Raw genomic sequence first — 21,613 nt, forward strand, 5'->3', positions numbered from 1 at the left:
GTCACCGGGTACATACTTGCCGTCTCTCTTTCTCTTTTTCTGAGCTGTGCTATCCGTGCAACCGCTAGACGGTTGCACGGATGGCACAGCTCCGCTCAATGTGCACGGCTCTGCTCTGCACGGCTCTCCAGCACTCTGTTCTGCTGATGAGGCTCTGCATGGCTCTGCTCTGCAGGCAATGGGGGGTTCCTTCGATATGGCCCGTCGCCACACTGGGACACTCTGATGGGGGAAGCCCTCTGCACTGCTCTGTGCCGGCGCCAGACTGACTCTTTTGGCGTCCTTTCTCCTTTTATCTGCTGGCTGCTGCGTGCCCTTTTCTGGCTCTCCCCGCCCTCTCCTGTCAGCAGGAAGCTCCGTTTCTCTCAGGCTTCTCTCATGCAGCTGAGGGAGGTCCGCCCCACTCAGGCCTCCCCCCGGGAACAGAGGATGCAGCCCTTTTAGTTCCGGACCCGGCATGCAGGTACCCGAGGTCCCGCCTATCTCCTTACATAGTGACGCTTGATCTACTTTTCCCTTCCCAATTTTTCACCCGTCTTGTTTGTTTTAATTGGGCTGTATGCCCATTTAATTTATGTAAGTGAGTTTTGATTAATAAAGACTTTTTGTACTTTACCATAATGACTTGTCCTACCTCACTTTAGATATTCTTTTTTGTTTGGAGAGCTATTGCTCCTTTGTTCTTTGTAGGATCATACACTTTCCATATAAATGTAGACTTTAGGCTGAGAGGATTAAAATTAGGCAGGTTCCCAGCAACAAGAATTGCCTTATCGTGGCTGACGGGTGCACATGAATTGGCCAATTTATATGCTAAGTATTCTCAATTTTTCCTATTTTCTAGTGCAGTAATGCAATTCAAATTTCATACACTTCATGTTTGCATTTTTGTTTGCATGCTACAAAGTGCTACTTTATTTGTTGGATATATATGGAGATGAAAGCTCTTAGAAAGCACCTGTACACACCTGATTTCTGTTTGGAAGTAACGGTCAGTCTTTTGATATTCTAACTTAGCTAATAGGTGTAGAAATGCTGCAACATCAAAACCTCACAAATGCTCATTGTGGGAACATAGCCTTATACTGTAGGGGATAAGCTTTCAATCACTTAAGAGGGCAGACAGATGGCCATATATCTTGTACGAGGATCAGATCACAATCCTTAGACTGTCTGTCTGCTCTCCTTACCTGAGCATGACAGCTGCATAGTAATACATAACGCTGTCAAGCTCAGGTCAGGAGAGGTGCTGGCCAGTCTGTGCACTGCGATGTAATCTTCACACGAGAAATACATCCATCTGTCTGCACCCTACGGAATACTTTTGGACTCTTTGTTCACAGTACTTGTTCTACAAGACTACATCTTCACAAATAAGTGATACGTTGCTGATATCCTGTAACTACTTTATGTTCTCCTCAGAGGGCAGCATCAGAACAAAACCACAAGGGAATTTGTTGCGGACAAGCATCACTTCTTTTCTTATTTTATATCAGTCCTTTTAAAAAACAATTTTAATTTCCTGGACAAAATCATTATATTTCACCTGGGAAGCAGAATGTGAATCTCCATCTGTAGTAATTATATTATTTAAGATCCAAAATTGTATACCAATTAATTTCTTAATGTATTATCATAGTGTTTGGAGCTTTGTTTTTCTCAAAAAGGAGTCGATGCATCGAAGATCGAGATCTTGGCTCGACTCCAGTGCCATTTTATTGAAGACCTGAAGACCAGATTTGGAATCCAACACTGTCCACGCACAGCCCACCCAATAATGGTGGCAGAGGCATGAAATTTCAAAATGGAGGCAGGTTACTGAATAATCAAGGACCTGTAGAATCACAGGAGACAAGACGGTGTTCCAGAGTAGAAAAAGACCTACCCTCCCAGGCCCGGCCTGATTCACAGAAGACATCATCAAAAGAAAATTTAACACCATGATTAAAAAAGAACCACTGATTGGATTCCTTCAACAAAGGTATCAATTGAATCAGTATAATAGCGCGATTACGGCCATATTTTTACTGTACAGTGATAAATCCTGCTGACAGGTTCTCTTTAAAAGGTGGTTCAGAAGAAGGGAGATACAAGTTACTCACCCTGCTATCAAAATGAGCTTACTGATGAAATTCAGTATTAACTCGTTCTGCAGCCAACTATGTAGGGTGATACATGGAGGCTGCAGAAGCCAAACGGTTCAAATTTTTTAATGCAAGAATTTTCTTTAGTGAAAAATAAAAATACGGTAATACTAGTTGTCCATATCATCTCCATATAAGTGTTAGTAGTACACAGCAAATCCACTAAATTGTATAAAAATTGTCACACAAGTGACAAGTGTCCACATGTAAATAAGAATGATAACATCCAGTTTATATCATAAGAAGACTATAACTTTTCTTATAGCAATAATGTAACCACAGAAGTGAACTTTGATCATATAAATATTCTTAGTATAGCATCTTTTTACGGCATCTTCTAGATGCTTTTTGAAAAGGAGCAGGAGAGAAGGAGGACAGAATCTCATGGAAAAAGGGTATGTTCTATATGAATGTCTAATATTGTAGTTTAGCAAAATGTCCCATGCAGAAAAAAATGTAAAAGAAATATGAATTTATGTATTTTTTAGGATACAGTTTTTGGACCAGAAATTTTTAGAAAGAAAAATCCTCATCAAAAATTCCATGTGGACATACTCCTATTGAGTCAGTGGCCAAAATTGGAGCTTTCCTTGCAACCAAAATGCTTCAAGAACCGACATGTTGTTTCATTTTCCAAAGAGAAAGTGCCAAATGGATAAAGCAGCCCCATGTGTACTACAGATATGTTTTCCCATTGATATCCAATAAAATTCTAATAATATTTGAAGCTGTGTTTCATGTGGATAGTGCAGCACTTTAATCCATGTAATAAAACCTTGTGTGAACATACTCTAAGACAGATTAAATGCTTAAAGGGAATCTGTCACCTACTTTTGGCGGGCTATTTCAATGAGTTCTGTCCGGTCAGATGGGCGGTGTTTCCGATCTTTGCCACCTCCCCATCCTTGGACTCCGTCCGCAGTTTTTTCATGAATAGGAGTAGGTGTCCGCCATATTTCGCGCGTGCGCTAAGCATTCTTGGCTCGCGCACGCACAGTATGCTTTGCCCAACTGCGCGGTTCCAATCAGAGGACAATAAAACATTCGGACTCCTTATCTATGAACTGGTCCAATATTTATGTTTTTCCTTCTCCCATAATCATAATTCTGCTTCACGTCACTTGTCTCATCTATTGTATTTTTTCTGTGCTGTATTGTGCATAAATATGTGACTCTTCAGATTTTGTATTAGTCTATGCCTGATGAAGAGACCCGAGTAGTCTCGAAAGCTTGCAATGTGTTACCATCTTTTCAGTTAGCCATTAAAAGGTATCAACCACTGAGGACTCTCAATTCTGAATATTTTTTTGTCAAGGCTGATGATTTTTCACTGCTTAAGCATGCTAGAGAATGGGAGGAATATGCAAACACCCATGATAATTATGGGTTTAGGTTCGGAAAGTGTCTGCTCTTATTAAAGGTTATTAATTATAATCTTACCTCTTTAAAAAGTAATTTCCATATTGGAGTAATTCCAACATCTATTACGTTGGGCCCACAGATAAGCCTCCTGTAATGACACAAATTTTCAGGTTGTGTTTAATTGTATAGCCTTGCTACATTCAAGTATATGCACATTATGCAAACAGTAAATGGTTAAAAAGTTGTCATAGTTAATCAAGGCCATATCTATCAAGAATAGGGGACAAGACTGTATCATAGAAAAAGAATACAAAAATACTCCCAACAGTTCTTCACTGGAAATAGTTTCCCTTTACTCTATGTTGAGATAGACATTTTCAGTTCAAAAAGAGGTAACACTAATGTGAACAGTGCCCATAGTCCAACATATCATATTGACATCAATGAGGCTAGATAGTGCTACTGTTGGTTTCGACAACACAGAAAACCTTGCCTGAAACCCTAATAGCGAAGAGCATAAAAAAGCAAAAGCTGAAAGCTTCCTGTATCACAAGGTCTTTTCTGACTAATTGGACTTTCTGGGGTCAATGCTTACCTGACATCCTGCTCCTCTTTCAAAAAACCATTCCCAAAATTGTCATGTATGGATACACATGTGTAATGATCTTCCAAGATTCTGGAACACAAATATTTCAAATATAATAGTATGACTATAATACATTTAGATGGAAAATACTTTCCAAAATCATACCCAGACTTGGTAAACTGATTCCTATCATCATCCCATATGTATCGAATTTTCTGCACTCGTATGTATCGGACCTATTGAAAAAACATACAATGATGAAACATAATTTTTGTCCATGTACTCTTTGAATAAAGCAATATAAACCTTTGTGGGTCCAGCTTAAGGCTATGTGTGCACGTTGAGTTTTTGCTTCCAGAAATTTCTGCAAGGTTTCTGTATCTCTTGGCAGGAAAAACGCTGCAGAAAAACCTTGCATTTTTGCCGAGATTTTGTTGCATTTTTGCCATGTTTTTGTTTTTTTTTGCATGCGTTTTATTCAGCAATTAATGTTTTTTTGGAGCTAAATTAATGATGTTTAAAGAAAAAAAATTTGCGATGTAATTTCTTGGTTCAACACCACCTTTTTCATGCTGATGCAGTAGTAGGGCTTGCTGTCAGCAGCTGTCACTGACAACTAGCTCTAGGCTTAGTAATGAAAAGGTGTCAGCCAAACAAACAAAAAACCACACACATTGTCAGCAGCCTATGTAGGAGCGTTAACAGAACGAACAACGTACATAGGCTGTAACCACCACCTCTATTCACCCCTATGTTATGTGCCGGTGAACAAAGTAAAGTACAATCAATGATTAAATAAAAACATAATTTTGTTGAAACATAAATAAAATCATGAGTACAATATAAAGAAAGGTGCAAGGACAAAGAAGAGGGAATAAATCTCACCTCATGTGACAATCCAAACAGCAATATGACCAGATGTTAATGAATTTTAGATTCAATTAGTGCTACAAAAATTGACAAGGAGCCTGTGACAGCCACCAAACAAGCAAAAATAAATGTGCACACCTGAAATTTATTAACAAACTCACAGTCCCAGAGGAATCAAAAACTAGTTTTTAACATGGAAAAGCAATGACCCATATTATTAACACCAATGCCACCGTGGCCTAACGAGGTCATAGGGGACAGTGCAGGGTGAATAAACCATGTAATAATGAAAATCGCTGTTTAGTACCTGTAAAGACTGCGCTGCCGTGTCACATGAAGGTTGTCCCTCTGCCCTGACGCGTCTTTCACTTTTGCTTCTTTGGGAGGCGAGTCGGGACAGGGTGCATCCGGGTTTAAATGCCACATGTAACCAATAGTGAGTGAAAGGGAGCGGAGAACTAGTGCTGCATCATGAAATCAAAAGCGCATGCGCCCACCATCTTGTTACACCACATAGATGCCAAAGTGGTCTATTGCGCATGTGCCCACCATCTTGCTATACCCACATGAGGACTATATTGTAATGGAACAGTGTGCTTTATATCCACCATTTTAATATAACCAAACAAGGCGTATATACACATCTGCCATTCAATTCTATTCCCACATTAAGATGAACTGGTAAACTAGTGCTATATTATGAAATCAATGGCACATGCGTCCGCCATCTTGTTACACCATATAAGGTTAATGTCAAGGTAGTCTAATGCGCATGTGCCCGCCATCTTACTATACTCACATGAGGACTATATTGTAATAGAATAATGCGCTTTGTGCCCCCAATTTTATTATACTCAAACAAGGTGTATGTACACACCTGCTATCCAATTAAATTGGATTATTATTAACACCAATGCCACCGAGGCCTAACAAGGTTATAGGGGAGAGTGCAGGGTAAATAAACCATGTAATAATGAAAACGTTGAATAATACCTGTAAAGACCGCGCTGCCGTGTCACATGAAGGGTGTTCCTCTGCCCCGACGCGCGCTTCGCTTTCGCTTCTTCGGGAGGCGTGTAGGGGCGTGTTATTTTATCCTAGTCTTCATTTCACTTTTCCAATTTTGGTGAGGATTGGGGTCATTATGAACTACCAGAACTACAATATTTTGAGGCTCTACGGGGCAGTGCAATACTTGAAATGTGCATACCATTAAAACCTATTAATTTCATAAGGAATTTTTATGCGACATGAAATATTTATCACTATTTTATCATTTTGTTCACATCTGATCACATCATTGATATTAAAACAATGGTCACTTTTTGTATTTTTGTAATTTTATTGATATATTTGCACATTTTATTCATATGCTCTTCACTATGATATTTATATTGGAAATTTGTGCATTGTTTATCAGTATCTCTGTAATTTAATTATTTGTATTCTAATTTATTCCAATTTTTTATTGCTCTTTCACTTTATTAGTGGGTATTTGTTATCATTATTATGTATTGTGTATATATTTAATTAATTTTCATACACTTTCACTATATTAGTGGTATATTGGTTAATATTAATATGTAGTGTATATATGTTTTCATGTTGGTAGTATTTGTATACTTGCCTCAAAATGTCACCAGGTCGGTACGCATATAATTAGATTTTCACCCTCTAGTCTTTTTAACGGCGGTCGTCGGTCACGAGACCAGAGGTTTTTAAGACTTAATTAATTGAGAATTGATTTCTCTTTATATGCGCCATATTTGACTGGTGACATTAAATTGTAGTTGTGTCATATTTATATATTGTATCAGAGGCTTAAAATTAATCACATTATATGTGATTTTTCAATATGTTTCTTTTTCATGAGGTTTATTGCATTAATATGTAATTCAAGTTGCTGGCTACAGCACCGTGTGGACAGATGCGCCATAAATTAAATTACATGTATGATTATAATGCTCTTATTGTATATTGGAATATGGCATTTACATGTAAGTATAACACAATGTCATTTCCATCGCCGTTATTTTCAACATAATTGACAACTGTGGCTTAATGGCTTTATTTAATTATGGTTTACCTGTAATGTGGGAATTTAATTGGATAGCAGGTGTGTACATACACCTTGTTTGAGTATAATAAAATTGGGGGCACAAAGCGCATTATTCTATTACGATATAGTCCTCATGTGGGTATACTAAGATGGCGGGCACATGCGCATTAGACTACCTTGACATTAACCTTATATGGTGTAACAAGATGGCGGACGCATGTGCCATTGATTTCATAATACAGCACTAATTTACCAGTTCATCTTAATGTGGGAATAGAATTGAAAGGCAGATACAGTATGTACATAAGCCTTGATTGGGTATAATAAAATGGTGGATATAAAGCACACTATTCCATTACAATATACACTCACTGGCCACTTTATTAGGTACACCATGCTAGTAAGGGGTTGGACCCCCTTTTGCCTTCAGAACTGCCTCAATTCTTCGTGGCAGAGATTCAACAAGGTGCTGGAAGCATTCCTCAGAGATTTTGGACCATATTGACATGATGGCATCACACAGTTGGCGCAGATTTGTCGGCTGCACATCCCTGATGCGAATCTCCCGTTCCACCACATCCCAAAGATGCTCTATTGGATTGAGATCTGGTGACTGAGGAGGCCATTTGAGTACAGTAAACTCATTGTCATGTTCAAGAAACCAATCTGAGATGATTCGAGCTTTATGACATGGCGCATTATCCTGCTGAAAGTAGCCATCAGATGTTGGGTACATTGTGGTCATAAAGGGATGGACATGGTCAGCAACAATACTCAGGTAGGCTGTGGCGTTGCAACGATGCTCAATTGGTACCAAGGGGCCCAAAGAGTGCCCAGATAAAATTCCCCACACCATGACACCACCACCACCAGCCTGAACCGTTGATACAAGGCAGGATGGATCCATGCTTTCATGTTGTTTACGCCAAATTCTGACCCTACCATCCGAATGTCGCAGCAGAAATCGAGACTCATCAGACCAGGCAACGTTTTTCCAATCTTCTACTGTCCAATTTCGATGAGCTTGTGCAAATTGTAGCCTCAGTTTCCTGTTCTTAGCTGAGAGGAGTGGTACCCAGTGTGGTCTTCTGCTGCTGTAGCCCATCTGCCTCAAAGTTCGACGCACTGTGCGTTCAGAGATGCTCTTCTGCCTACCTTGGTTGTAACGGGTGGCAATTTGAGTCACTGTTGCCTTTCTATCAGCTCGAACCAGTCAGCCCATTCTCCTCTGACCTCTGGCATCAACATGGCATTTCCGGCCACAGAACTGCCGCTCACTGGATTTTTTTTCTTTTTCGGACCATTCTCTGTAAACCCTAGAGATGGTTGTGCGTGAAAATCCCAGTAGATCAGCAGTTTCTGAAATTCTCAGACCAGCCCTTCTGGCACCAACAATCATGCCACGTTCAAAGGCACTCAAATCACCTTTCTTCCCCATACTGATGCTCGGTTTGAACTGCAGGAGATTGTCTTGACCATGTCTACATGCCTAAATGCACTGAGTTGCCGCCATGTGATTGGCTGATTAGAAATTAAGTCTTAACACACAGTTGGACAGGTGTACCTAATAAAGTGGCCAGTGAGTGTAGTCCTCATGTGGGTATCGCAAGATGGCGGGGACATGCACAATAGACCACTTTGGCGTCTATGTAGTGTAACAAGATGGCGGGCGCATGCACTTTTGATTTCATTACGCAGCACTAGTTCTCCGCCCCCCTTCACTCACTATTGGTTACATGTGGCATTTAAACCCGGATGCCCCCTGTCCCGACAGGCCACCCGAAAAAGCTAAACGTGCGTCAGGGCAGAGGTACACCCTTCATGTGACACGGCAGCGCGTTCTTTACAGATATTATACAGCGTTTTCATTATTACATGGTTTATTCACCCTGCACTCTCCCCTATGACCTCGTTAGGCCATGGTGGCATTGGTGTTAATAATATGGGTCATTGCTTTTCCATGTTAAGAGCTTGTGGGACTCTGTGAGTTTGTTAATTCATTTCAGGTGTGCACATTTATTTTTGCTTGTTTGGTGGCTGTCATAGGCTCCTTGTGAATTTTTATAGCACTAATTGAATATAAAATTCATTAACATCTGGTCATATTGCTGTTTGTATTGTCACATGAGGTGGGATTTATTCCCTCTTCTTTGTCCTTGCACCTTTCTTTATATTGTATTCATGATTTTAATTACCGGCACATAACATGGGGGTGAATAGAGGTGGTTGTTAATTGTTGTGTGTAGTACCCAGTATTTTTTGCACTTTATATTTGTGGATAGGCTGTAATCAGACAGCAACTGTTAATTTTAAAGAAAACAAAAAATGAAAAAATTGCGTGGACTCCCGCGTAATTTTAATAACCAGCAAAGGGAAAGCAGACAGCTGAGGCCTGATGTTAATATTCTGGGAAGGAGTCAATAGTCATAAAGGTTCCCAGGCTGGTTGTTAGGGTCGGCGGAAGGCACCAGATATAAATAATGGAAGGTGCGTTCGCCGCCCGGGGTCCACCGTGCGGTAGATGACAAGACCGCTGCTGGACGATGGCAGATACGCTAGAAGTGCGATACAGCGCTCGGGTTAACGTCACCCGAGAGCCTGAGAGCGGACTCTGTTTAGTCACAGAGACGCCAAAGTATGAACTAGACGTAAAGGCTGAACCTGTTAGCTGCACAGGTCAGCCGGCGTGTGGCGTCGCAGCAGCGAACACCAAAAGCTGCTACTACTGCAGCGCGGCCGTAACTGAAGCCGCTAAGCGACGATGCCGGAGGAGCCGGGCACCGACGGACGCTAGTGTAGGTGAGGAAGGCTCAGTGGCGTGTAGCCTGCCACAATCTGGAGCTGACTAACCCAACATACTGTCACCATTCGTAATATCCGAGGGAAGGGGTTTCATAATAAGTCAGACACCAGTCCATGCATCCATCACCATACACACACAGCATAATATGCTACACTAGCGCATGGCCGAGCCGCCATGCAGGCTTTTTATAGCCATGCGCTTCCGGGACCTTCCAGTACTATAGGAAGGACCAATCAGATCCGACATAGGACCTTCACATGTGACCCCTGCTCTCCACTGAGAGGACAAGTTGCGGGCATGCCCAGTCGCACGGCGCGAGGACTTAGCCTCTAGAGCAGTTCCCTGCAAAGCAGGTTGCGTTATCATTGCTGCACCAGAGGTGGCAGCAACATCCAGGCTCACAGAACGAGTCTGCGGGGAATGCCTGGTTCGCCGAGATTGCTGAGCAGGAGTCCGAGCGGTCGGAGGAGCATGGGAGACCGCAGGATGTCTGGCTCTGGATTCCCGCTGTGCAGTGCCAGGAATCCGACGCCTAACATTACCCCCCCTCCTAGGGCCCCCCCCCTCTGAGCCTCACTGCGCTCAAAGGCCGCGATCAGGAGCGGTGCGTGAATATTTTCCACCGGCTCCCAGGTCCGAGCCTCGGGCCCATGACCCTTCCAGTCCACCAAATAAAATTTTTTGCCACGGACAAACCTGCGCCCCACGATGGCGTTAACCTCAAACTCATCAGACGATAAGTCTGATGACCCGGCAGATGACTCAGAAAACCGGACCATGTGAACTGGTTTGAGGAGGGACACATGGAACACGTCCGAAATGGCCAAATGTGGAGGTAGAGCCAGGCGGTAGACCACCGAGCTAAGTCGCTCGAGGACCTTGAATGGTCCAATGTATCGCGGTGCGAACTTGGGAGACTCAACCCGCAGTTTAATGTTTCGGGTGGAGAGCCATACCATGTCGCCAGGGGAGAAGCTTGGCGCAGGCCGCCGATGCATGTCGGCGGACGCCCTCATCCTTTCTTTAGATGCCCGGATAGCATCCTGAGTGCGATCCCAAATGTCCCGGGCCTCCACTGCCCAGTCTGCCACCCTGGAGTCAGTGGAGGACACTGGCATCGGGACAGGGACACGTGGATGTTGGCCATAGTTTAGGAGAAAGGGCGTCTGACCAGTGGAATCAGCCACCGCATTGTTTAGGGCAAATTCTGCCCAAGGTAGCAAGGATGCCCAGTCATCCTGCCTGGCAGAGACAAAATGTCGTAAATAGGTGACCAAGGTCTGATTGGCTCTCTCGACCAAGCCATTCGTCTCGGGATGGTAAGCGGAGGATAGATTTAGCTCGATGCTGAGTAAACTGCAGAGCTCCCTCCAAAACCGAGACGCAAACTGGGGACCACGGTCACTCACGATTTTGTCCGGCATGCCATGTAGACGGAATACGTGTTTAATGAACAAGGTGGCCAGACCTCGAGCGGAAGGCAGGCGTGCGAGTGGCACCAGATGCACCATTTTGGAAAAATGGTCGGTGACCACCCAGATGACCGTACTGCCACCAGACTTGGGCAGGCCAACTATGAAGTCCATGCCAACCATCTCCCATGGTCTATCCGCCACTGGCAGGGGAAACAACAGCCCCGCCGGCCTCTGTCTAGAGGGTCTGTTCCGAGCACACGAAACACATGCCTGCACGTACTCCTTGACATCTCGAGCCATATGTGGCCACCAATATGACCTTGCCAGGAGTTCGGTGGTCCGTTTTTTACCAAAATGGCCACCCACTCAGGAGGCATGTGGCGAGGACCTCCGGCCGTAGCTGTGGAGGCACCAAGGTCTTGCCCGGTGGTACCGACTCGAGCGCAACTGGAGCCACGGTCGTAAAACTCTCCGGCGGGAGAATTAACCGAGGCTCAGCTTCTCCTTCCTCCGCTGAGACCACTGAACGTGAGAGAGCATCCGCACGGACGTTCTTCTCTCCAGAGAGGTAGTGGAGGGTGAAGCGGAATCGTGAGAAGAAGAGCGACCACCTGGCCTGACGGGAATTCAGGCGTTGGGCCGTCTGTAGATAGACCAGGTTTTTATGGTCCGTATATACCAGAAAGGGAAACCGAGCTCCCTCCAGGAGATGTCTCCATTCAGAAAAAGCCAACTTCATGGCTAGCAGCTCCCTGTCGCCGATGGAGTAATTTTTCTCCGCCGGTGAGAAGGTCTTGGAATAGAAGAAGCAGGGGTGCTTCCGACCTTGAGCATCCTTTTGATAAAGGACTGCTCCTGCACCGACGGAAGAAGCGTCTACCTCAAGGATAAATGGCTTATCCACATCGGGACGATGTAATATGGGAGCGCCAGCAAAATGTGATTTTATAGCCGAGAAGGCCTTGGAGACATGTTCTGACCAAGCATTGGGGTTAGCTCCTTTCTTGGTGAGAGCAACCAAAGGAGCCACCAGTGTGGAAAAGTGTGGTATGAACTGGCGGTAGTAATTCACGAACCCCAAAAAGCGCTGCACCGCTTTGAGGGAATGGGGTTCCTGCCAGTCCATTACCACTTGTAGTTTGGCCGGATCCATGGCCAGCCCCAGGGCCGAGATGATATAGCCCAGGAACGGCAAGGACTCCTGCTCAAACTGGCACTTCTCCAGCTTGGCAAATAACGAGTTCGCCCGCAGACGGTCAAAGACCCTGCAGACGTCTCTCCGGTGGGTGGTCAAATCTGGCGAAAAGATGAGTATGTCATCCAGATAGACCACCACCGAGGTAGAGAGCATGTCGCGGAAGACGTCGTTGACAAAATCTTGGAAGACAGCTGGGGCATTACAAAGGCCAAAGGGCATAACCAGGTATTCGTAATGGCCATCCCTGGTATTAAAAGCTGTCTTCCATTCGTCTCCTTCGCGAATGCGGATCAGGTTGTATGCACCCCGCAGATTTAGTTTAGTAAAGATCCGGGCCCCCCGCAACCTGTCAAATAACTCCGAGATCAACGGTAGGGGGTATTTGTTTTTAACCGTGATAGCATTGAGACCTCGGTAGTCGATGCAGGGGCGTAGCTCTCCGTTCTTCTTCTGTACGAAGAAGAACCCGGCACCAGCCGGTGACACCGATTTTCTGATGAAACCCCTAGCCAGGTTCTCCCGGATATACTGGGACATAGCCTCCGTCTCAGGGAGTGATAAAGGGTAAACACAGCCTCGGGGAGGCTCTGTGCCTGGCAGGAGATCAATCGGGCAATCATAGGAACGGTGCGGTGGGAGCGTCTCCGCAGACTTCTTAGAGAAGACGTCCGCGTAATGGTGGTAGGGTTTGGGGAGCGAGGAGAGATCCGCAGGCACTTCTGTGGAAGCCACCTGAACGCTGCCCCTCAGGCACCTTCCCTCACAGTCCTTGCCCCAGCCCAGAATCCTCCCTGAAGCCCAGTCAATATGCGGGGAGTGGCAACGAAGCCAGGGAACTCCGAGGAGCACCTGATCGATGCCATTGGGCATAATTAGCAGGGACAGAGTCTCCCGATGTGAGGGTGAAATAGAGAGTCCGAGTGGGGCTGTCTGATGGGTCACCTGAGATGGTAACGGTGCCCCATTTACCACCCTGATGGTCAGAGGTTGGGGGAGTATCACCAGAGGGATAGCGTGTCTCTGGGCAAAAGTCGAGGACATAAAGTTCCCCTCGGCCCCGGAATCAAGGGTGACCTCTGCCTCCCAGGAGGAGGACCCACTATCTAATGTACCCCGGAACACCGGTTTGGGTGAAAAGGGTCCCACTTTGGATTGACCACCACCTATGGCCACTGAACGTGGTCGTCTTTTCGGCCGCTGAGGGCATGTGCCAGCCGAGTGGCCCAACTGTCGGCACTGATAACAGCGCACAGAGGTTCGCATCGGACGCAACTTAGTGCCGGTGCGAGACACCTCCATAGGCTCAGAGGAGAGGTGCTCCTGTGCGGGAAATTTCAGCGGCTCAGTAAAGGTGGGAGCCAAATTAACCCTACGTTTGGATTGCGCTCGTTCCAACCCGCGCTCCGTGTAGCGGAGATCAATGCGGGTGGAAACGGCGATCAACTCCTCCAAACTGGTGGGAATCTCCCTAGTAGCTAGAGCATCTTTTACGTGCTCAGCCAGGCCTCTCCAAAACACCGGGACCAACACTTTGTCCGGCCACTCTAACTCGGAAGCCAGTGTCCGAAACTGGACAGCATGATGGCTAACCGAAAGTGACCCTTGTGTTAAAGATAACAGTTGGAGAGCCGTATCGTGGGTGACCCGTGGTCCCAAGAAGACTTGCTTCAGAGCCGCGAGGAACTGAGCAGCCCCCTGTACCATGGGATCACCACGTTCCCACAATGGCGTGGCCCACTGTAATGCCCGGCCAGACAACAGAGAGACAATAAATCCCACCTTAGCCCGCTCCGTAGGGAACCGTGCAGCCAGCAACTCCAGCTGGATGGAGCACTGACTAACGAATCCCCTACAGGAGGCACTATCACCCGAAAACTTATCGGGGAGCGGGAGGCGAGACATTGTCGGCAGGGGCAAAAGTGTGGGCGCACATGAGACAGCCTCAGCGACTGTCTGAGCAGCAGCTAGCGCAGCATTCGCAGCTGAGTTGGTGCTCTCAATAGCCGCCAACCTGCTCTCCAGCTGCCGAATGTAGCGCTGCAGCTGCTGCACGTCTGCCATTGCCAGCCAGACCCTGGCGCTAGTGTAATGTTAGGGTCGGCGGAACGCACCAGATATAAATAATGGAAGGTGCGTTCGCCGCCCGGGGTCCACCGTGCGGTAGATGACAAGACCGCTGCTGGACGATGGCAGATACGCTAGAAGTGCGATACAGCGCTCGGGTTAACGTCACCCGAGAGCCTGAGAGCGGACTCTGTTTAGTCACAGAGACGCCAAAGTATGAACTAGACGTAAAGGCTGAACCTGTTAGCTGCACAGGTCAGCCGGCGTGTGGCGTCGCAGCAGCGAACACCAAAAGCTGCTACTACTGCAGCGCGGCCGTAACTGAAGCCGCTAAGCGACGATGCCGGAGGAGCCGGGCACCGACGGACGCTAGTGTAGGTGAGGAAGGCTCAGTGGCGTGTAGCCTGCCACAATCTGGAGCTGACTAACCCAACATACTGTCACCATTCGTAATATCCGAGGGAAGGGGTTTCATAATAAGTCAGACACCAGTCCATGCATCCATCACCATACACACACAGCATAATATGCTACACTAGCGCATGGCCGAGCCGCCATGCAGGCTTTTTATAGCCATGTGCTTCCGGGACCTTCCAGTACTATAGGAAGGACCAATCAGATCCGACATAGGACCTTCACATGTGACCCCTGCTCTCCACTGAGAGGACAAGTTGCGGGCATGCCCAGTCGCACGGCGCGAGGACTTAGCCTCTAGAGCAGTTCCCTGCAAAGCAGGTTGCGTTATCATTGCTGCACCAGAGGTGGCAGCAACATCCAGGCTCACAGAACGAGTCTGCGGGGAATGCCTGGTTCGCCGAGATTGCTGAGCAGGAGTCCGAGCGGTCGGAGGAGCATGGGAGACCGCAGGATGTCTGGCTCTGGATTCCCGCTGTGCAGTGCCAGGAATCCGACGCCTAACACTGGTAATATCAGCTCACAGCGGTTTGCTTAGGCTTTACTGGTTAGTTTACAGGAGGACCCCAGAAAAAATTGACATCGGGTCCCACTATAAAATCTAACCATCAAAGGCTAGGCAGACAGCTGTGGTTTGATATTAATAGCCTAGGAATGGGCCATGGATATTGACCCCTCCCAGACTAAAAACATCATCTCACCTGCTCCAGAAAAGGTGTGTCTATAAGATGTGCCAAATCTGGCACTTAGCCTTGCTCTGTAGTGGTGGCAAGTGGGGCTCATATTTGTGGGGTTGATGTCACCTTTGTATTGTCAGGTGACATCAATTCCACAGGTTAGTAATGGAGAGGTTTCTATAAGACACCAATCCATTAATTACCCCATAGTGATATTGTATAAAAACACAGACACCCAGAATAAAGTCCTTTATTTGAAATAATGACACAGACCTCTTTAATGAATCTTAATTAAACCTTACTTACTGAACGCCTAATCCACCAAATGCAATGTCTCCTGCAACAAAAATAAAATAATAAACCACAATATTCATCACATGTCCGCAGAGAAGATAATCCATAATGTCCCACAACGATCCTGATCACTTTGAGAGCAGTCACATCAGTGATGTGACTGCTCTCAAAGACAGCTGGTGATACACTGACAGGAAGTAATTGCTCACGTAGTAAGTGAGAGTACTGGAGCTGACGACCTTCTGTGAACTCTTTCACGGCAGCTCAGTGATACATTGTGGAGAGATTACCTCCTGTTAGTGTATTGCCTGCAGCCAGGGAGAGCAGTCACATCTCCCGATGTGACTGTTCTACACGTGAGATTGCTGTGGGATAATTGGGATTACCTGGACTATGGTGGACAGGTGAGTATATGTTGGTTTATTATTTTACATTATTTCTAGGAGATGAGGGCATCGGGGATTGGGCGTTAAGGTGAGTATAATGGGCTTTTATTTTTATGTGAATGTGTATGTTTGCTTTTTGTTTTTGTTTTTTTAACTGTGAGCACAGGCACTGGCTGATGAAACTACCTCTCCCGTCAGTGGCATCTGCTGTCACTGTTATTAGTGTCAGCAGATGTAGCCCGATGGGAGCATTAGTCTCATTGACCCACGCCTGCTTACCTGCAGTAAGCTTTTTACCACACGTTACCACTGCGGGTCACAGGCACAGCTGCAGGGTCACTCTGACATCTGCCAGCATGATCCCACAGAGCTCTAACCAACAGACTGTGGTAGCATTACCGAGGGTCACAGTTACAGCTGCGGGGTCACGCTAACATCTAACAGCGTTACCCCGCAGCGCTCTGACCGACGGTCTTACAGGGGATAGCGTTACCGCCGATAAGAACTACCGTGTCTGTAAAATCATAGGAAGCTGGTAAAATTCAAAACAAAAACTCAGCAAATCCGCAGACATTTGTATACCTGCATATTTGCTGCGGATTTGACTGACTCAATTGAAGTCAATGGGTGAAAAATGCTGCAGAAACAAATGCATTGCAAATACTTAAGGAAAATTACTGATCATGTGCACAACACTTCAGGATTGTCATTGAATTAGCTTGCATAAGGATTCCATAGCGTTTTTGTTCCATGTCCGCTCGGAAAAAACGCTGTACAAATGGATAAAAAACGATAGATACTAGGGAGATGTAGTAGACTTGATAAGTTTCATAAAGTCTGTCCTTGTATTTCACTTCTAAACCACAGCATACTTAATACCCAAACTGTAGTTTCAGAACCAGATATACACGTGGTCAAAATTGTTGGTACCCCTTGTTTAATTACAGAAAAACCCACAATGGTGACAGAAATAACTTGAATCTGACAAAAGTAATAATAAATCAAAAATCTATCAAAATGAACAAATTAAAGTCAGACATTGCTTCTCAACCATGCTTCCACAGAATTTTTTTTTAAAATAAAAAACTCATGAAATAGGCCTGGACAGAAATGCAACCTTTAGGCTGAGTTCACACGTGGCGTTTTTTTCGCGTTTCCACGGCGGTTTTAACCGCGCAATTTTGCCGCGAAAACGCGACAAATAAGCACCCCATGTATTCCTATGGGATTCCGCAATGCTGTGCTAATGCTGCGGTTTTTACCGCGGCGGATTCGCTTTGCGGTAAAAAACGCAGCATGCTCATTAATTTGCGGAATCGCGGCGATCCCGCACCCATAGGAATGCATTGTTCCGCTTACTTTCCGCATGTGGCTGTGCACAACATGCGGAAAGTAAGCAGAACAATTGCGGATGGTACCCACGGTCCGGAGGAGAGGAGACTGTCCTCCGGGCTTTGGGTACCATATCCCTGAAAAAAATAGAATTTTAAAATAAAAAATATTGTTATTCTCACCTTCCGGCGTCCCGCGCAGCATTCCCGCCTCTCTCCACGCTCCCGTTCCCAGTAATCCTTTGCGAAAATGCCCGCGATGGCGTCCGTTCTCGCGGTCATTCGTGCGACGTCATCGCGAATTACCGTGAGACATCGCGATCCCGCGAGAATGGACGTCATCGCGGGCATTTTTGCAAAGGATTACAGGGAACGCCTGCGCGGGACGTCGGAAGGTAAGAATAACACCATTTTTTATTTTTTTTTACATTTTATCTTTTACTATTGATGCTGCATAGGCGGCCTCAGTAGTAAAAAGTTGGTCACACTCGTCAAACACTATGTTTGACGAGTGTGACCAACCTGTCAATCAGTTCTCCAAGCGATGCTACAGATCGCTTGGAAAACGCTAGCATTTTGCAAGCTAAATACGCTTGCAAAATGCTAGTTTTTCCGCGGGAATTTAAAATGCGATTTTCCCGTGGAATGGAATTCCGGAATTCTCGCGGGAATTTCCGCGAGAGTTCCGGTACGTGTGCACTTAGCCTAAAACACGAGACAACTGGAGCAGTTTGCTCTTGAGGAGTGGGCCAAAATACCTGTCGAGAGGTGCAGAATTCTCAATGACAGCTACAGGAATCGTTTGATTGCAGTGATTGCCTCAAAAGGTTGTGCAACAAAATATTAAGTTAAGGGTACCATCATTTCTGACCAGGCCTATTTCATGAGTTTTAATTTTTTTTTAATTCTGTAGAAGCATGGTTGAAAAGTAATGTCTGACTTTAATTTATTCATTATCATAGATTTTTGATGTATTACTTTTGGCAGATTCAAGTTATTTCTGTCACCATTGTGGGTTTTTCTGTCATTAAACGAGGGGTACCAACAATTTTGACTATGAGTGTACCTACATAGTTGCAGTGTTACTAAGATCCCTGTGTTATTTAAATGCACTTTTGCTTTTTACTTATTTAGCTATAGCAGAGTTTATGTTCATTTTGCTTGTAGCAAAGAAGAAGTTAATTTTCAATTGTGGATCGATTTTTAAAAAAACAACATCGGCAGCAATTGTATACAATAAATGAGCAATACAAGTTAAATTTTCTTGACTGTACAAGTTAAATACAAGCTACAGAGTTTTTCCTGTGGTCTTTTATCATTTACAAGTGGTTATAAACAAATGAATGTGTAAATTAGGAAGCAGATCTTTACATTTACACATACTTAGTTACCCCTAATCACTCATGTCTAATAGGGTTAACCTACATGTTATCTAGTTCCTGTTCACACACTTATTATTCTTTTTATTGTACATCAGAACAAAGCTGAACACAAGAAACTCTGTGTAAAGAAAAAGATAGAATTATTCTGTCCCCAAAGCTTTATTGTAGGCCCTGAACAGTCAGAACACCGATGCGGACTCTATGTATCGTCATTTACTGCAAATGCAAATTCTAGGAAACAGGCTCAGTTCTAGGTCTGCAGAAGCCCACAAATTTACATCACAAACACCCACATGAGCCCAGAGACAACCCATGAGCAATGCAAACAGTATGAGTGGTAATTATCCATACACTGCTGAGTGCTTTTATTAACGTTTTGCTGTTTAAAGCTGATTCATGTGGTCTGACCACAGGAAGCATGGAGTAGAGACTGGTTCCCGCATTCTGAACATCCATATTCTGCTCTACAATGCTGCGCTGTATAGAAGAGTTGAAGATATGGCCAAGGAGAATGTGACTAGTCCAAGAAATAGGTCCCCTGGGGCTTGTCCCCAACTGCTCACCTAAACTCACAAGTCTCTCTCTCTATGTGTGTCAGAGTGATCTGTCACTTTTACTGAGCCAGTGGTGAAAAGTTGGCGGGGGTGATTCCTTTTGGCCTAGTTACCTAAATGCCAGGCAGACTTTTAACTATATCTTTCTCTTAAACACTACAGTGTTTCAAAGTAAAACATCAACCATCCTCCATTCAGAATTGAAGATTTGACTATTCAACAAGTTTGATGGCCTCCTCATACTGCCATTCCTCTATTCTGTCGTCCATCCTTCTGCTTCACAAAATTGCCACCACCAACTCAGACTTTGCTATGGTTAATGCTATTAGGAAGGCTAAGACTGACATCTGACTGACATTCCACTGACATCTGACAGGACTGACACCTTTGGCTGACCTGTCCAATTGGGGCCAGCCAGCGTACAGTTGACTCATTTTATTTCCTTGCTCCCCTGAGTATACTTTTTTAAAATCAGTCATACAGGTCCAGAGATACAGGCCTTTTGATTTAGAGCTAACTTTCATAGGCTTTACAAGAGGATCCTCTGGGGCATGTCTTTAGGTTGCTCTGTATTACTACCCTGTGAGAAATACCTCCTTGCCTTGGTAATTACCATAAAAATTTGCATTTAAAAATAGATGGCTGGGTTTTTTTTGTTTTGTTTTTTAAATGTATACTCATGGGAGCAGCAGGAACAAAAACTGGCCACTTTTGACCTGGCTACTTGTTCCTGAAACTAATTCATGACTGTATGACCCTTATGGTATAGCGCATTGTTCTACTGCAAGTGCCCTTCTCCCATAGAAAAATAGTTGCCATGAAGGGAAGAACTTTTGCAGCCATAATACTCAAGTAAGCCATACTGTCTAGCTGTCCATCCACAAGTGTGTGTCAAGAAAATGGAACTGACATGAAGGGTTCATCGATTTATAGTGTTTTCACCAAATTCTGAGCATCCCATCAGCATGGTGGAACATAAGTCTGGATTCATCTGACCAGGGAATGTTTTTCCACTGCTCCGTGATCCAATTTTTGTACTTCTTTAGCCCACTCGAGTCTTGACTTTCTGGTCCTCTTAAAAAAATAATAACATTTGAACTTGAAGTGGTGTCAGAAATGTCAGGTCAATCAGAACATATAGTTTTATGTAGGTAATTTCTATGCTACAGGATTCCAAGAATTGTCTCAAACTTACCAGTAGGTTAGGTTTAATCACCGCCTTATTAATGACTGAATCCACATCATGAGTCACAGCACTGAAAGACTTATATTCTGAGGCAGATAGCTGAATTGAGAGCACTTTTTTCCATGTATGTTCTTTGAAAGCATCCTGCAGAAATACAGCAATAGAAAATTAAAAGAATCATTTCACCCAGTACAAAACACATCACAAATAACATCTGAAAAACAAGAAATTTAGTATGTCATATGGTGAGTGCTGATACATGGTATGGGCTGAGTAGCTAAGCTGGCTCCATACTTCCAATTGTTAGCTGTATTATACAGCCAGCTCCTGATGCTAATACCAACAACTGGAGCTACTGGTAGGTCTGATCACTGTTTATCCATTTAAATATTTCCGTCAATCTCAGAGGGCAACATTTAACGATTGTAAATTACCTGTATGCTCATACGGGTGCCTATCGCCCCTTCCCACAACCTCCACACATACACCTTCCACCACCCACTCCATTAAGAGATCAGAAACACCACCAACAGAAACACCAGAATTGCTATACTGCTCCCCAAAAAAGTCAATAAAAGAATATTAACTTCATATGTACCCCAAAATGGAATCAGTAAAAATGATAGCTCAATTCACAGAGGTTGCTCACTGATGTAAACGTAAAAACTTATAGGTCTCGGAAAATGTCAATACAGAATCAGTTATTTAATCATTAATCAAATTGTGACAAGAATATAAAAGCACAAAAATGAAAAAAAAAATCATCCAGCCATAAATGGGTTAACAGAGGTTGATAAATATGAAGTGCACAAAATTTCTCATGCTGCAAGTGGTGACATCATTAAGTTAACGAAGTTCATAGTCTATGAACTGCGATAACCTTAATGA

The 21,613-nt window shown here is 44.6% G+C and overlaps 1 protein-coding gene across 1 annotated transcript in view; it reads right to left on the reverse strand.

The window, feature by feature from the left end:
- Positions 1-21,613, reverse strand: part of ATP13A4 (ATPase 13A4) — a 176,116-nt gene that overhangs the window by 110,835 nt on the left and 43,668 nt on the right. Inside the window, exons 3-6 of the mRNA XM_073578661.1 lie at positions 20,735-20,869; positions 4,258-4,328; positions 4,102-4,182; positions 3,585-3,654 (exon numbers count right to left, since the gene is read on the reverse strand). Coding sequence (XP_073434762.1) covers positions 3,585-3,654; positions 4,102-4,182; positions 4,258-4,328; positions 20,735-20,869 — 357 coding nt within the window. The remainder of the gene's footprint in view (positions 1-3,584; positions 3,655-4,101; positions 4,183-4,257; positions 4,329-20,734; positions 20,870-21,613) is intronic.

This window comes from Dendrobates tinctorius, unplaced genomic scaffold, assembly GCF_039654945.1.
Source record: "Dendrobates tinctorius isolate UK_male_01 unplaced genomic scaffold, ASM3965494v1 ptg000060l, whole genome shotgun sequence".
Classification (NCBI taxonomy): domain Eukaryota; kingdom Metazoa; phylum Chordata; class Amphibia; order Anura; family Dendrobatidae; genus Dendrobates; species Dendrobates tinctorius.